The sequence below is a fragment of the Mobula birostris genome, chromosome 13 (genome assembly GCF_030028105.1).
Source record: "Mobula birostris isolate sMobBir1 chromosome 13, sMobBir1.hap1, whole genome shotgun sequence".
Taxonomy (NCBI): Eukaryota; Metazoa; Chordata; class Chondrichthyes; order Myliobatiformes; family Myliobatidae; genus Mobula; species Mobula birostris.
The window spans coordinates 26,097,539-26,114,214 of NC_092382.1; the positions used below are offsets into that span (position 1 = coordinate 26,097,539).

General features: G+C 55.3%; 1 protein-coding gene across 1 annotated transcript in view; it reads right to left on the reverse strand.

Annotated features, from left to right (window-relative positions):
* Positions 1 to 6,909: 6,909 nt before the first annotated feature.
* The window catches only part of LOC140208616 (NACHT, LRR and PYD domains-containing protein 3-like), a 65,411-nt gene continuing 55,644 nt past the window's right edge, over positions 6,910 to 16,676 (reverse strand). Inside the window, exons 6-9 of the mRNA XM_072277421.1 lie at positions 8,803 to 10,540; positions 8,269 to 8,355; positions 7,946 to 8,113; positions 6,910 to 7,799 (exon numbers count right to left, since the gene is read on the reverse strand). Coding sequence (XP_072133522.1) covers positions 7,712 to 7,799; positions 7,946 to 8,113; positions 8,269 to 8,355; positions 8,803 to 10,540 — 2,081 coding nt within the window. The 3' untranslated portion in view covers positions 6,910 to 7,711. The remainder of the gene's footprint in view (positions 7,800 to 7,945; positions 8,114 to 8,268; positions 8,356 to 8,802; positions 10,541 to 16,676) is intronic.

The window sequence follows — 16,676 nt, forward strand, 5'->3', positions numbered from 1 at the left end:
CCTCCCTCTCCCTCCTCTCTCTTCCCCGGCCATGTCCCCCCACCCCCTCCCTCCTGATCTCTGTCCCTCTCTCCCCGACCCCGCACTTCAACCCCCAACTCTCCCCTCCCTCTCTCCGTCTCCCCTCCCTCTCCCTCCTCTCTCTTCCCCGGCCATGTCTCCCCACCCCCACCCCCTCCCTCCTGATCTCTGTCCCTCTCTCCCCGACCCCGCACTTCAACCCCCAACTCTTCCCTCCCTCTCTCCGTCTCCCCTCCCTCTCCCTCCTCTCTCTTCCCCGGTCATGCCCCCCCATCCCCTCCCCTCCCTCCTGATCTCTGTCCCTCTCTGCCCGACCCCGACCCCCAACTCTCCCCTCCCTCTCTCCGTCTCCCCTCCCTCTCCCTCCTCTCTCTTTCCCGGCCATGTCCCTCCCTCCCCTCCCCTCCCTCCTGATCTCTGTCCCTCTCTCCCCGACCCCGGACTTCAACCCCCAACTCTCCCCTCCCTCACTCCGTCTCCCCTCCCTCTCCCTCCTCTCTCTTTCCCGGCCATGTCCCCCCATCTCCTCCCCTCCCTCCTGATCTCTGTCCCTCTCTCCCCGACCCCGACCCCCAACTCTCCCCTCCCTGTCTCCGTCTCCCCTCCCTCTCCCTCCTCTCTCTTCCCCGGCCATGTCCCCCCACCCCCACCCCCTCCCTCCTGATCTCTGTCCCTCTCTCCCCGACTCCGCACTTCAACCCCCAACTCTCCCCTCCCTCTCTCCGTCTCCCCTCCCTCTCCCTCCTCTCTCTTCCCCGGTCATGCCCTCCCATCCCCTCCCCTCCCTCCTGATCTGTCCCTCTCTCCCCGAGTCCCCCCGTCCCTCGACACTCCCCACCGTTGACGGTTTACGTTTCCCGGTCTCCGGGTCCCCCCTTATCCCATCCCCCTCTCTCCCTCCCTCTCTCATCCCATCCCCCCTCTCCCTCCCCCCTTATCCCATCCCCATTCCCCCTTATCGCATCCCCCCTTCATCCCATCCCCCCTCCCTCCCCTCTCTCCCTCCCCCTCTCATCCCATCCCCCTCTCTCCCTCCCCCTCTGTCGCTCCTCCCTTCGTTCTCTCATCCCATCCCCCTCTGTCCCTCCCCTCTCCCTCTCCCTCCCCACTCTTCCCCTCTCCCTCCTCCTCTCTCACCCCTCTCATCCCATCCCCCTCTCTCCCTCCCCTCTCTCATCCCATCCCCCCTCCCTCCCCTCTCTCATCCCATCCTCCCTCCCTCCACCTCTCTCTCCCTCCTCTCAGGTTTTATCCCCCTCTCTCCCTCCTCCCTTCATTCACACTCTCTCATTCCTCTCCATTTTCACCTTTCTCCCCCTCTCTCTTCCAATTTCTCTATCTCTCTCTCCCTTGTTCCCATCCGCTCTTCCTTTCGACTTCCTGCTTCCTGCCTTCCTCTCGCCGCTCTCCTCCTTTCCAGTCTCTCTCTCTCTCTCTCCGTTCATCCGCCCCCGTCCGTTATCTCTCTCTGTCCCATCACTGTCCCTCCCCACCCCCTTCTCTCTGTCGTTCTCAGTCTATCTCTCTCTAAGTCCGCCCCCCCATACTCCCTCTCTCTCTCTCTGACACACACTCTCTCCCTCCCTCTCTCTCTCTCTCCGTCCATCCCCCACGTCTGTTATCTCTCTCTGTCCCATCACTGTCCCTCCCCACCCCTCTTCTCTCTGTCGTTCTCAGTCTATCTCTCTCTCTGTCCGCCCCCCCCACACTCCCTCTCTCTCTCTCTCTCTATCTCTGTCACCCCTTTCACACTCTCTCTCTCTCTCTGTCACCCCTTTCACACTCTCTCTCTCTCCCTCTCTCTCTCTCTGTCACCCCTTTCACACTCTCTCTCTCTCTCTGTCACCCCTTTCACACTCTCTCTCTCTCTCTCTCTCTCCCTCTCTCTCTGTCACCCCTTTCACACACACTCTCTCTCTCTGTCACCCCTTTCACACACTCTCTCTCTCTCTCTGCGACAGACCATCGCCTGCCTGGTCGCGAATGTGATCTGCGCTCTCGCCTGCCCTCCCGCCGTCATCCTGTACTCGCTGAACGTCCCGGTCTTCCCCTGCATCGGGTACTGCTACACCGGGTGCCGGATGGTGAGTGTTCCGCACCCACCCCCCCGCACACCCAACACACTGGCGAACCAGCCCTCAACACCCCCTCAACCCCCGGAGATCTCCACTCGGCCTTCCCCTCTCCCGCGACGCTTTCCTCCCTCCCGGTAGCGCTCCCTCCCTCCACGCCAAGCTCCCTCAGAACCCCCCCTCCCCTCGGTTGTAGCGTCCCCTCCCCCGGCAGCTCCTTCCACAGACGGGCCACCCTCTGGGTGAAACAGTTTCCCCTCGGAGTCCCCTATTAAATCTCTAAAACCTGCGCCCTCTGGATCTCGATTCCCCGACCCTGGGGAAATGTCTGTGTTCGTTCACCCTGTCTGTGCCCCTGGTGGTTTTACACACCCCTGTCAGGTCACCCCGACACTCCCGGGAATAAATTCCCAACCCGCCCGACCTCTCTCCGTAACTCAGTCCCTCCAGTCCCGGCGACATCCCCGTAAATCCCCAGGATCTCCGGTCTCCTGTTCCCGGTGTCCGATCCGACGATGGCGGGGATGCCGAACGCCGCCTTCACCGCCCCGTCTCCCCGTCACCCCACTTTCAAGGAACCGTCACCCCCTCTCCATCACCCAAAACCTGTCACGCCTGTCACCCCCTCTCCGTCTCCCCACTTTCAGGGAACCGTCACCCGAAACCTGATGTGTTCCGTGAAGAGAAAGCTACATTCCCGAGACAGGAGTTACCAGAGATTTCTCTCCACTCCCCCCAACACTTGTAAACACATCTCCCTCTCCCACACTCCCCCTCTCTCCCCACCCAACGCGCTCCTTCCCTCTCCCCCGACTTTACCCCCATACCCAAACAACTCTTCCCCTCCTCCTTCTTACCGGCCATCTCTCCCTCTTCACTCCCCCCCTCACTATCTCTTCCCCTCTCACCCCTCCCTCGGAACTACCCCTCTTCTCTCTCACACTCTCAACTCTCCCACACTCTAGCTCTCCTCTCTGCTCAACTTTGTCTTTCACCCCCCTTTCCCCCTTTCCGTCTCTCACCCCCTCTCTCCCCTCTGCCTCGTTCACCCCTCTCTGTCCCTCATCCCCTCTCCGTCTCTCCCCCCTCTGTTCTCCACCTTTCTCTCCCTCCCTGTCCGACCTCTCTCATCTCCAGCCTCTCACATTTCCCTCCCACCTCTCTCTACCCTCTGACTTCCACCACTCTCTCCCCCCCGTCTGACTCTCCCTTTATCAACTGTTCTGTGCCACCTCTCCTCTTTCTCCCCATCTCTCTCCCACCCACCCCCTCTCTTCCTCACCCATCGCCCCCCAGTCTCTTCCTCCCCGTCTGGGTCTCCCACCTCCGCCTACCCCAAACTCCCGCTCCCGACCCTACCCTCTCTCCCCCCTCTTCTGTCTCTCTCTTCCCCGGCCCGAGCCCTTCTCTCTCCCTCTCTCACCCCATGTCTCCCTCTCTCCCTCTGGCAGAGGTCTGTGAGCGGGGTGACGGTGATTTTGCTGGTGAACTGCCTGGTCTCCCTGGTGATGTCCGTCCTCACGGCCATCGTCAACTGCAGGAACCTCGAGTGCTGCGCCGTGCGGCCTCCGGTGGTGAGTGGGATCTTCCTGTGCACCGGGGGGGTGTGGGCGGCGGGGGATGGGACATGGGTGGGAGAGATGGGGGGAGATGGAAAGAGGGTGGGGAGAGATGGGAGGGAGCAAGAGAGAGAGATGGGGGCAGAAAGGGAATGAAAGGGGTGGGGAGAGGAGGATAGGGAGGGGGAGAGAGAGGTGGGAGGAAGAGATGGAGGGACAGAGGGGGTGGAGAGAGGGACGGAGGGAGAGAGAGGCTGTGGGAGTGGGTAGTGGATCCCGTCTCCTCTCCTCACCTTCTCTTTCTCCCGTCCCCTCCTCAATCTGATCCCTCCCTCTCCCCCACCCACAGAGAATGATGGTGATCCACGCTAACCAGCTCGCACCGCCGGACCTCGCCTCCATCTTCTCCAGCGAACCGGCGCCCACCCCGGCCTCTGACGGGCCCCAGTGCCGACACATTCCCCGCTCCACGGGACAGCCCAAAGGATTCGGGCCGAGCGGCCTGAAAGGAAAATCAAGGCCGGATTTTGGAGACGGAGTTGGGGGTGGGGGTTGGTGGGTAACATTCCCGTGGTCACATTCCTCCCCGTGGGAACCCCCCAGTTCAAGCTCCCTTGTTACGAGTCGCCCTGTCCCACCCGCGGCATCCGGTCACTCCTGACACACTCCGCTCTCTGTCCCCTCTATCACCGCCTGTCTCACCCTGGCTGGTGGCCATTTTGTGATGGTTATCATTGAAACTGCTCTCCCAGCATCGTAGAAATAGTCACACCCTTTTCCTCACCTCCCACTCACTTCCCTCCCTGTTTATTCAATCTCAACTCCTCATCGCCCTCTCTTTCAGTTACCCTGTGAGTCTCTCCACTACTCACTCCATCACTCCTGACACCCTCCCCTCTCCGTCCCCTTGTCCTTTCTCCTGCCATCCAACACATCCTGGGTGGTGAACGTTGTCCGATGGGAAATTTCGCTCCCTCACCCGATCCCTTCCCTCTCTCGTTGAGTGAGTCTCTCCCCTCTCCCTCCGTTCAGACACTCAACTCTCCGTCCCATCAGCCCAGATCGCGTCTCGACCTCTCGCTCCCCATTTCCCCTGTCCGCGCTCTCCTTCTTGCCGTCCGTCTTATTTGCGAAGGATCGAAATCACCCACCCTTCCCCCACACGCCCCATCCTGTTCCTGCCCACCCTCTCCTTTCAGACCCCTCTTTCCTGGTCCTGCAACTTCCCCTCCCTTCCCGTCCCATCAGATCCCCTCCCACCTCGTCCCATTACTTTCCCTCCTTCCTGGTCAGATCACTCCCGCTCCCTTCCTGTCGTTTCACTCCTCCTCACCCCGACTCTATCTTATCCACATCACCACCAGTTTGTGACAGGAACTTTCGCCTCCCCTTTTCGTCCCCTATTGAGTCAATGACTTCGCCACGGTCACCGTCTCATCAGTCCACTCCTCGTCCCGTCACTCCTCTTCCTCCCAAACCCCTCACCCCTCCTCCCCAAAACCCACATGTATATGTGTATGTGTGAATATCTGAGATATATACATTAGTTTATTCAATGACAAAATTATTAGAATTAAAACATACATGAAATACCCAAGACTATATAAAACACAAATTAAAATACTGTTATTACAATCAATAACACACTCAATCCCGGGATTGTATCCACGGGCACCGCATGTTCCTTCGCCATAGATTCTGTGTGCGACTGTGACCATTGTAAGTCAGTGTCTCACTCCATCCCTGGCGGCCACATTAACCAAGGAACACACACAAAAATTCTGGTGAACACAGCAGGCCAGGCAGCATCTCTAGGAAGAGGTACAGTCGACGTTTCGGGTCGAGACCCTTCGTCAGGACTAATTTAAAGAAGAGATAGTCAGAGATTGGAAAGTGGGAGGGGGAGGGGGAGGGATGGGGCCAAGAGCTGGACAGTTAATTGGCAAACGGTATACAGAGTTGGAGAAGGGGGGGGGTCATGGGACAGGAGGCCTAGGGAAAAAGAAAGGGGAGGTGAACCCACTATAGTGAGAGGGACAGAGGGAGAAAAAAGGGAGAGAAAAAATGGGGAAAAATAATAATGATAATAAATAATAAATAAGGGATGGGGTACAAAGCAGAGGTGGGGCATTAACTGAAGTTAGAGAAGTCAATGTTCATGCCATCAGATTGGAGGCTACCCAGACGGAATATAAGGTGTTGTTCCTCCAATCTGAGTGTGGCTTCATCTTTACAGTAGAGGAGGCCGTGGAAAGACATGTCAAAATGGGAATGGGACGTGGAATTAAAATGTGTGGCCACTGGGAGATCCTGCTTTTTCTGGTGGACAGGGCTTAGTTGTTCAGCAAAGCGGTCTCCCAGTCTGCGTCGGGTCTCGCCAATATATAGAAGGCCACATCGGGAGCACCGGACGCAGTATATCACCCCAGCCGACTCACAGGTGAAGTGTCGCCTCACCTGGAAGGACTGTCTGGGGCCCTGAATGGTGGTGAGGGAGGAAATGTAAGGGCATGTGTAGCACTTGTTCCGCTTACAAGGATTAGTGCTGGGTGGGAGATAGGTGGGAAGGGATGTTGGGGGGACGAATGGACAAGGGAGTCACTGGGATTGTGTGATGGAACGGCGTGGAGGGAGCTTCACGCTGTGTCTGACCCCAGGAGTGTGTGATGGGACGGTGTGGTGGGAGATTCACGCTGTGTCTGACCCCGGGAGTGTGTGATGGGACGGTGTGGAGGGAGCTTCACGCTGTGTCTGACCCCGGGAGTGTGTGATGGGACGGTGTGGTGGGAGATTCACGCTGTGTCTGACCCCGGGAGTGTGTGATGGGACGGTGTGGTGGGAGATTCACGCTGTGTCTGACCCCGGGAGTGTGTGATGGGACGGTGTGGTGGGAGATTCACTCTGTGTTTGACCCCGGGAGTGTGTGATGGGACGGTGCGGAGGGAGATTCACTCTGTGTTTGACCCCGGGAGTGTGTGATGGGATGGTGTAGAGGGAGTTTCATGCTGTGTCTGACCCCACGAGTGTGTGATGGGACTTTATTTATTGTTTCCCTTTTTTGTCCCCTTGCCCGTCCTCTGGGTTCCCCCTCCTCCCCCTTTTCCTTCTCCCTAGGCCTCCTGTCCCATGATCCTTCCGTATCCCCTTTTGCCAATCACCTGTCCAGCTCTTGACTCCATCCCTCCCCCTCCTGTCTTCTCCTATCATTTTGGATCTCCCCCTCCCCCTCCAACTTTCAAATCCCTTACTCACTCTTCCCTCAGTTAGTCCTGACGAAGGGTCTCGACTGTACCTCTTCCTAGAGATGCTGCCTGGCCTGCTGCGTTCGCCAGCAACTTTGATGCGTGTTGTTTATTATCAAAGTTCTTATTTGTCACCATATACTACCCCGAGATTCATTTTATTGCAGTCATTTACAGGACAATAAATCAATATAGCAGAATTTATGAAAAACTATACAAAAACGAAGACTAACCAACGAGCAACGTGCAAAGGAAGGGAAATTTGTGCAAATAAAATATTAAATAATACTGACACGAGTTGTAAATTATTTGAAAGTGAGTCCGTAGGTTGTGGAATCAGTTCAGAGTTGATGTGAGTGAAGTTATCCACGCCGGTGTCTCAGAAAAAACCCGCCATCATCGGGCCCTTCCTGTCTGTGTAATTCCCCGGCATCAAACGTAAAAGTTGCCCGTGGACGCAGCAGGCCAGCCAGCATTACGTACTCCCGGGATAGTCCCACCCCGGGACACCGGTGTCCCAGACTGAGCCCCGGCCCCCGGGCTCTTCCTGTCTGTGTCATTCCCGGGGTCCCGAACCCGCACATCCGGCAGAAGCAGCGCCACTGGACAGGAGGCAGAAATACGTCACCACGGGAGACCAGCGAACGACGCACAGCGCGAGCCTGAAGCTAGTTCCGTTAAAAACGGTTGGGAATTAAACCTGGCGCGTGGCCATTAAAGGTAAGGGGAAGTGGGGGGCGGGGGGTTAAAGGGGAGGGCGGGGAATCGGCCAAACTGTCAGCATCCCGCGGGCGGGGATGTTCACACATTCAGATGTTCACACGAACACTGTCAGTCCGGGTCTGGGTTCCTGCAGAGATCTCAGTTCCTTCTCCCCGGTCTCACTGAACCGATTGTCGTACAGCCTGAAACAGATGGGAGAATAAAGATGAAATAAACAGATTACACAACAGTGTCAGTAACAGGGGACAACACTCACAGACAAATATCACCAGAAAACCCGCGGATCCGCTGATATTTTATCACATTGAACATTAACACAAACACTCACCCGATCCGCTCCAGACTCGGGAGGGTCAGTATGAGGCGGCGGAGAGCGGGGACAGATCGGTCTGTCAGCGAGTTGTAACCCAGATTCAGCTCCGTCAGTGATGGGTTTGTACTGAGAGCGGAGACGAGATCCTCGACACCAGAATCTGTGAGACCGACCTCACTCAGCCTGGAGATGAGAGAGAGTGAGGGTGAGGGACACAGAGAGACAGGAGACGGTACAAATCCCCAGTGTTTATCAGTAACACAATTACTGATCACATTAATGTTCAGTGTCAGACACCCAGTGACTGTAAACACAATCTCCCACAGTCTGGTACTTACCCCAGTGTCTGTATTTTACACTCCGGGTTCCTCAGAGCCGCAGACACCAGTTTCACTCCTGAATCTCCCAGTTTATTAAAACTCAGTCTAAACACAAACAGACAAATTGATGCACAAAGTGATTCAAACTGTGGGTCTGAGGGAATTTCTCTCACTCGGATATTTCAGGAAACATTAAATCCTTCAGTAAATCACTGATCGGAGATCCCATCACTGTCAATGTCCCTCACTGCCCAGCTCCAGGGTATTCACCGAATGTCAGTAATTTAGTCTGTCGATGTGACCCTGTAAACGCCACATAGTCTGTCTCATTCCCCGATGGCTAGAAAAGTGTTCCTGATGTGAGAGGGTCGGGAGGGGCAGGGATGAAGGAGGAACGGGGATGGGGAAGAGAGATCCCACAGGACGAAGGGTGATGGCATTTGTTACAATTCTTCACAATCGTATTTATCACACTTTTACCCAAATCCCTTTACATTGAAACAACACAACTGGACAGTTTCACAGTTCAGAGTGAGAGATAAATCAAGTTACCTCAACTCCCGGCACTTGTGCAGCCCGGGTCCCAGCCGCTGGATTCCTTCACACTGAATGTGGCATTTCCCCAGGTCGAGCTGTTTTATTGTATCACAGAGTCCGATGACATGAGACAGGACCGCGCAGTCAATCGGGGTCAGTGTCATTTCACTGAATGAAAGTTTTTCCACTGATCCCAGTGCGGCCTGAGCCAGTCCACGATTCTGAGACTCAAACAGGTAGTGTAATGTGTTCAGGAGGCTCCTTTTACAAGTTTCACTCCTCGTGTTTCTACTCTGACGTTTAACCTCCTCCTTCACCCAGTCAATCACACGGCAGGTTGTTTGATGAGGAAATGGGCCCAGAATCTCCTCCAGGCCCCGAGCTGTCATTGGGTTGGAGAGACCAGCAACAAAACGGAGAAATACCTCAAATCGACCGTCTGTCGTGCTGTGGGCTTCAGTGAGGAATCTCAGAATATCCCCGGGATGTGGATTCAGGAATTGTACGACTGCAGCTACAAACTCTTGGATGGTGAGGTGTGGGAATGTGTACACCACGCTCCGGGCAGAATCCTCTCTCTCCAAAAGCTCCATCAGGAACCCGGACAGGAACTGGGAAGGCTGCAGATTGTATTTGATCAAATCTCCATCTGTAAATACAATCTTCTTCTCGGACACTCCTCTGAAGGCCATCTGACCAACCCTGAGTAACACATCACGGGGGTTCTCAATCTCACGGCCGTGGTTTTTCAGGATGTTGTAAATATAGTAGCAATATAGTTGGGTGATGGTCTTGGGAACTCTCTGCGGGTCCCTGACTCTTTGTGTGAAGTAAGGACCCAGTGCCAGAGCGAGGATCCAGCAGTAGGAGGGGTTGTAGCTCATGGTGTACAGGATCTCGTTCTCCTTCACGTGTCTGAAAACAGCTGCTGCCACCGACTGATCTTCAAAATGCCTGATGAAATATTCCTTCCGTTCCTCACCAACAAATCCCAGGATTTCAGCCCAGACACTGATCTTCGCCTTTTCCAATAAATGTAACGCAGTGGGACGGGTGGTCACCAGCACTGAACACCCTGGGAGCAGCTTGTGCTGGATTAAACTGTACACAATGTCAGACACCTTGCACTTGAATTCAGGATCTGTGCATGTGGACCGAGGTTCTGTGTCTCTCTGACCGTCAGCAAAATCAATTTTGTCATTGAATTCATCCAAACCATCAAATATAAACAGCAATCCCTCTGGGTTCTTCCAGACCTCTCTCAGGATATTCCCAAAGTAAGGATACTGATCCAGAATCAGTTCCTTCAGGTTTATTCTGCTGTTAATGGAATTTAAATCCCGGAATTTGAAACTAAAGGCAAACTGGAATTGTTGGTATATTTTCCCTGTGGCCCAGTCATAAACAATCTTTTGTACCATTGTTGTTTTCCCAATCCCTGGCACTCCGGCCACTGCTGCCGAACTCCCAGATTTGGATTTACTCCAGGAAAAGCTGCTCTGGAACAGCTGATCAGTGCGGATTTTTTCCAGCTGTCCGCGGAGATGTTCCTCTCTCCACTCCTCGTGGTCTCTGCCTCTTGCCAGCAGCTCATGTTCCACCAGTCTCCGATCTCGAACAGTAGAAATGACCGTGAGCTCAGCGTATCGATCAACCAGCTGGAAAACCTTCACCTTCTCCCTCATCAGGATCGTGTTCACTCTCAGGGTTTCAGTTTGTGGCCGCAGAGTCTCCTTGTGTTTCTGCTGAACATCTTCCATGGGAACAGACAGTGGACAAACTGTTAGATGCCTCAACTCAGAACTCAGTATTTAAGCACACAAGAGTTAGCTCAAAGCTATTGCATTAATTGGATTCATCAATGGATGCTCGAACAGTAAATTCCATTTACAGACCCCTGACTGGACAGAGAAGCCTGTTCCAGATAAACACCAGATCATCACATTTCCACACGCTGTGATGGTGAGTATTTCCCTGGTAGTTTACTGACCTCCAAGTGTCCCGTACTGGCCAAACTCCCACTACTGTCAGAGCTATCATTGTTCCTGTGGAAGAAACTTTTAATCTCCAGTGTTCATGTGGTGTATGGAGATGGAGAAGAATGTAGTGGGCATTCTGTCAAAGGAACAGGTCGGGGAATCACAGCTCCCCCTCCCCTCTCACCATCACTGATTCAAAATACAAAGAGGTAGCTTTGCTGATCAGCACCTGCACCGTGGCTGGGTGGTTGGGTTGTGTGGGATATTAAAGTGTGTTCGAATCCTGTCATGGGTGTTCGGACGCGGTCTGGACCTTGCCAGGAGTGTGTGGGATCCGACAGAGTATCAGGACCCTGTCAAGGGCGTGTGGGGTGTCACAGTGTGTCAGGATTCTGTCAGGAGTGTGTGGTGTCTCACAGTGTATCAGGTCCCTGTCATACATGTGCAGGGTCTCACAGTGCGTCACGAACCTGTCAGGGACGTGTGGGGTCTTACAGTGTGTCAGGACCCTGTCAGGAGTGTGTGGGATCTCACAGTGTGTCAGCGGTGTGTGCGGTCTCACAGTGTTTCAGGAGCCTGTCAGGGACGTCTGGGGTCTTACAGTGTGTCAGGACCCTGTCAGGAGTGTGTGGGATCTCACAGTGTGTCAGGGGTGTGTGTGGTCTCACAGTGTGTCTGGGGCTTGTCAGGGGTGTGTGGGGTCTGACAGTGTGTCAGGACCCTCTCATGGATGTGTGGGATCTCACAGGGTGTCAGGACCATGCTCGGAGTGTTTGGGGTCTCACATTGGGTAAGGACACTGCGAGGTGTATGTGCGGCCTCGCAGTGCGTCAGGAGCTTGTCATGGATGTTTGTCGTCTCACAGTGTGTCAGGAACCTCTCAGGGGCGTGTGGGGTCTCACAGTGTGTCAGGAACCTGTCAGGGGAATGTGGTGTCTCACAGTGTGTCAGGACCCTGTCAGGGGTGTGTGGGGTCTCACAGTGTGTCAGGAACCTCTCAGGGGCGTGTGGTGTCTCACAGTGTGTCAGAAACCTGATAGGGCCGTGTGGGGTGTCACAGTGTGCCAGGACACTCTCAGGAGTTTGTGGGGTCTCACAGTGCGTCAGGTCCCTGTCAGGGGTGTCCGGGGCTTCACAGTGCGTCAGAACCCTGACAGGGACTTAGGGGTTTCACATGGTGTGAGGCTGCTGCCAGGGGTGTATGGGTTCTAACAGTGTGTCAGGATCCTGTCAGGGACGTGTGGGGTCTCACAGTGTGCCAGGACCCTGTCAGGTGTGTATGGGGTCTCACAGTGTGTCAGGAACTTGTCAGGGACGTGTGGGGTCTCAACAGTGTGTTATGTCCCTGTCAGGGACGTGTGGGTCTCACTGTGTGTCAGGACCATGTCATGGATGTGTGGGGTCTCACAGTGTGTCAGGACACTGCCAGGTGTATGTGCGGTCTCGCAGTACGTCAGGACCCTGTCATGGATGTGTGTCATCTCACAGTGTGTCAGGAACCTGTCAGGGGCATGTGGCGTCTCACAGTGTGTCAGGGCCCTGTCAGGGGCATGTGGCGTCTCACAGTGTGTCAGGGCCCTGTCAGGGAAGTGTGGGGTCTCACAGTGTGTCAGGACCCTCTCATGGATGTGTGGGATCTCACAGTGTGCCAGGACCCTGTCAGGTGTGTATGGGGTCTCACTGTGTGTCAGGACCCTGTCATGGATGTGTGTCATCTCACAGTGTGTCAGGAACCTGTCAGGGGCATGTGGCGTCTCACAGTGTGTCAGGGCCCTGTCAGGGAAGTGTGGGGTCTCACAGTGTGTCAGGACCCTCTCATGGATGTGTGGGATCTCACAGTGTGCCAGGACCCTGTCAGGTGTGTATGGGGTCTCACTGTGTGTCAGGACCCTGTCATGGATGTGTGTCATCTCACAGTGTGTCAGGAACCTGTCAGGGGCATGTGGCGTCTCACAGTGTGTCAGGGCCCTGTCAGGGAAGTGTGGGGTCTCACAGTGTGTCAGGGCCCTGTCAGGGAAGTGTGGGGTCTCACAGTGTGTCAGGACCCTCTCATGGATGTGTGGGATCTCACAGTGTGTCAGGTCCCTGCCAGGAGTGTTTGGAGTCTCACATTGTTTCAGGACCCTGTCAGGTGTGTGTGGTGTCTCACAGTGTGTCAGGAACCTGTCAGGGACGTGTAGGATCTCACAGTGTGTTAGGTCCTTGTCAGGGACTTGTGGGGTCTCACAGTGTGTCAGGACACTGCCAGGAGTGTGTGGTGTCTCACAGTGTGTCAGAACCCTGTCAAGGACCTCTGGGTTTTCATATTGTGTCAGGACACTGTCAGGGGTGTGCGGGGTCTCACGGTGTGTCAGGATCCTGTCAGGATTGTGTGGGGTCTGACTGTGTGTCAGGAACTTGTCAGTTGTATGTGGGTTCGGGCAGTATGTCAGAAACATATCAGGGGTGTGTGGGGTCTCTCACTCTGTCAGGACCTTGTCAGGTGTGTGTGAGGTCTCACAGTATGTCGGGACCCTGTCATGGACGTCCAGGGCCTCACAGTGTGTCAAGAGCCTATCACAGACGTGTGGGGTCTCACAGTATGTCAGGACCCTATCAGGGGTGTGTGGGGTCTCACAATGTGTCAGGACCCTGTCAGACGTTTGCAGAGTCTCACTGTGTGTCAGGACCCTGGCAGACGTTTGCAGGGTCTCACTGTGTGTCAGGACCCTGTCAGGTGTGTGTGGTGTCTCACAGTCTGTCAGGAACCTGTGAGTGGTGTGTGTGGGATCTCATAGTGTGTCCGGACACTGTCCGGTGCGTGTGTGTGGTGTCTCACAGTCTGTCAGGGACGTGTGGGGTCTCACAGTGTGTAAGAACTTTGTCAGGGACCTCTGAGGTTTCACATTGTGTCAAGAAACCATCAGGTGTGTCTGGGTTCTGACAGTGTGTCAGGACACTGTCAGGTGTCTGTCGCGTCTGACAGTCTGAGTGGTGTGTGTGGGGGTCTCACAGTGTGTCAGGACCCTGTCAGGGACATCTGGGGTTTCACATTATGTCAGGACACCTTCAGGGGTGATTTAGGACACTGACAATGGTGTGTCGGTCTCACAGTGTGTCAGGACCCTGTCAGGTGTGTGTGGGTTCTCACAGTTTGTCAGGACTCAGTCATGGATGTGTGGTGTCTCACAGTGTGTCCGGGCCCTGTCAGGGTCCTGTGCGGTCTCACAGTGTTGTAGGACCCTGTCAGGGGTGTTTTAGGACTCTGTCAGCGGTGTGTGGGGTCTCACAATGTTTTAGTATCCTGTCAGGGATATGGGGTCTCAAGGTGTGTCGGTCCCATAACAGGGGCGTGTGGGGTCTCACAGTGTGTCAGGACCCTGTTAGACATGTGCAGGGTCTCACAGTGTGTCAGGAACCTGTCAGGAGTGTGCGGGGTCTCACAGTGTGTCAAGACCCTGTCAGGTGTGTGTGTGTGGTCTCAAGGTCTGTCAGGACCTTGTCGGGGCTGTGCGGGGTCTTGCGGTGTGTCAGGACCCTGTCAGGGACGTCTGTGGTCTCATAGTCTTTCAGGACACAGTGAGGGACTTGTGGTATCTCACAGTGGGTCAGGACACTGTCAGAGACTTCTGGGGTTTCACATTGTGTCAGGACGCAGTCAGGGGTGTGCGGGGTCTCACAGTGTGTCAGGTCCCTGTCAGACGTGTGCAGGCTCTCACAGTGTGTCACGACCCTGTCAGGAGTGTGTGGGGTCTCATAGTGTGTCAGGGGTGTCTGTGGTCTCACAGTGTGTCAGGGCCCTGTCAGGGAAGTGTGGGGTCTCACAGTGAGTCTGGACCAGGTTAGGGGTGTGTGGGGTCTCACAGTGTGTCAGGGCCCTGTCAGGGAAGTGTGGGGTCTCACAGTGAGTCTGGACCAGGTTAGGGGTGTGTGGGGTCTCACAGTGTGTCAGGACCCTCCCAGGAGTGTTTGGGGTATCACATTGTGTCAGAACCCTGTCAGGTGTGTGTGGTGTCTCACAGCGTGTTAGGTCCTTGTCAGGGACGTGTGGGGTCTCACAGTGAGTCAGGACACTGCCAGGTGTATGAGGGGTGTCACAGTGCGTCAGGACCCTGTCATGGCTATGTGTCGTCTCACCGTGTGTCAGGAACCTGTCAGGTGCGTGTGGGGTCTCACAGTGTGACAGGAAGCAGTCAGGGACGTGTGGGGTGTCACAGTGAGTCAGGATCTGTCAGGAGTGCGTGGGTTCTCACAGTGTGTCAGGACCCTGTCAGCGACGTGCTGGGTTTTACAGTGTGTAAGGACCCTGTCAGGAACTTGTCGGGTTTCACATTGTGTCAGGACACGGTCAGGGGTGATTTAGGACACTGAACGGGGTGTGTGGGTCTCACGGTGTGTCAGGACCCTGTAAGGTGTGTGTGGGGTCTCACAGTGTTTGAGGATCGTGTCAGGTGTGTGTGGGGTTTCACTGTGCGTCAGGACCTTGTCATGGATGTGTAGTGTCTCACAGTGTGTCAGGGCCTTGTCAGGGGTGTGTGGGTCTCACAGTGTGTCAGAGCCCTTTCAGGGACGTGTGCGGTTTCACAGTGTTATAAGACTGTGTCAGGGGTGTTTTAGAACACTGTGGGCGGTGTGTGGGGTCTGACAGTGTTTCAGTATGCTGTCAGGGATATGGCGTCTCAAAGTGTGTAGGTCCCCTAACAGGGGTGTGTGGGGTCTCACAGTATGTGGTGTCTCACACTGTGTGAGGACCCTGTCAGACGTGTGCTGGGTCTCATAGGGTGTCAGGAATTTGTCAGGGACGTGAGGGCTATCAAAATGTATCAGGACCCCGTCAGGGGTGTGTGGGTTCTGACAGTGTGTCAGTACACTGTTAGGTTTGTCTGGGGTCTCACAGTCTGTCAGGAACCTGTCAGGGGTGCGCGGGGTCGTTCAGTGTGTCAGGGCCCAGTTAGGTGTCTGTCGGGTGCTACAGTGTGTCAGGACCCTGTCTGGGACGTCGGTGGATTCACAGTGCTTCAGGACACTGTCAGCTATGATTTAGGACACTGACAGTGGTGTGTGGTGTCCCACTGTGTGTCAGGACCCAGTCAGGTATGTGTGGGGTCGCACATTGTGTCAGTACCCTAACAGGGCTGTGTGTCGTCTCACCGTGTGTCAGGAACCTCTCAGGGGCGTGCGGTGTCTCACAGTGTGTCAGAAACCGTCAGAGACCTGTGGGGTATCACAGCGTGTCAGAATCCTGTCAGAAGTGTGTGCTGTCTCCCAGTGTGTCAGGTCCCTGTCAGATGTGTGCAGGGTCTCACAGTGTGTCAGGACCCTGCCAGGGGTGTGTGGGGTCTCACAGTGTGTCAGGATCCTCTCATGGATGTATGGGATCTGACAGTGTGTCAGAACCCTGTCAGGGGTGTATGGCGTCTCACAGTGTGTCAGGACCCTGTCATGTCTATGTGTCGTCTCACCGTGTGTCAGGAACCTAGCAGGCACGTGTGGAATCTCACAGTGTGTCAGTACCCTGCCAGGAGTGCTTGGGGACTCACAGTGTGTCTGGACCCTGTCAGGGCTGTGTGGTGTCTCCCAGTGTGTCAGGTCCCTGTCAGACGTGTGCAGGGTCTCACATTGGGTCAGGACCCTATCAGGTGTGTGTGGTGTCTCACAGTGTGTCAGGAACCCGCTAGGGACGTGTGGGGTCTCACAGTTTGTCAGGACTCTCTCAGGTGCGCTTGGGGTCTCACAGTGTGTCAGGACCCTGTCAGGTGTGTGTCGTGTCTCACGGTGTGTCAGGAACTTGTCCGGGACGGGTGGGGTCTCACAGTGTGTTAGGTCATTGTCAGGGACGTGTGGGGCGCCTCACTGTGTGTCTGGACACTGCCAGGTCTATGTGCAGTCTCGCAGGGCGTCAGAAACCTGTCATGGCTATGTGTCGTCTCA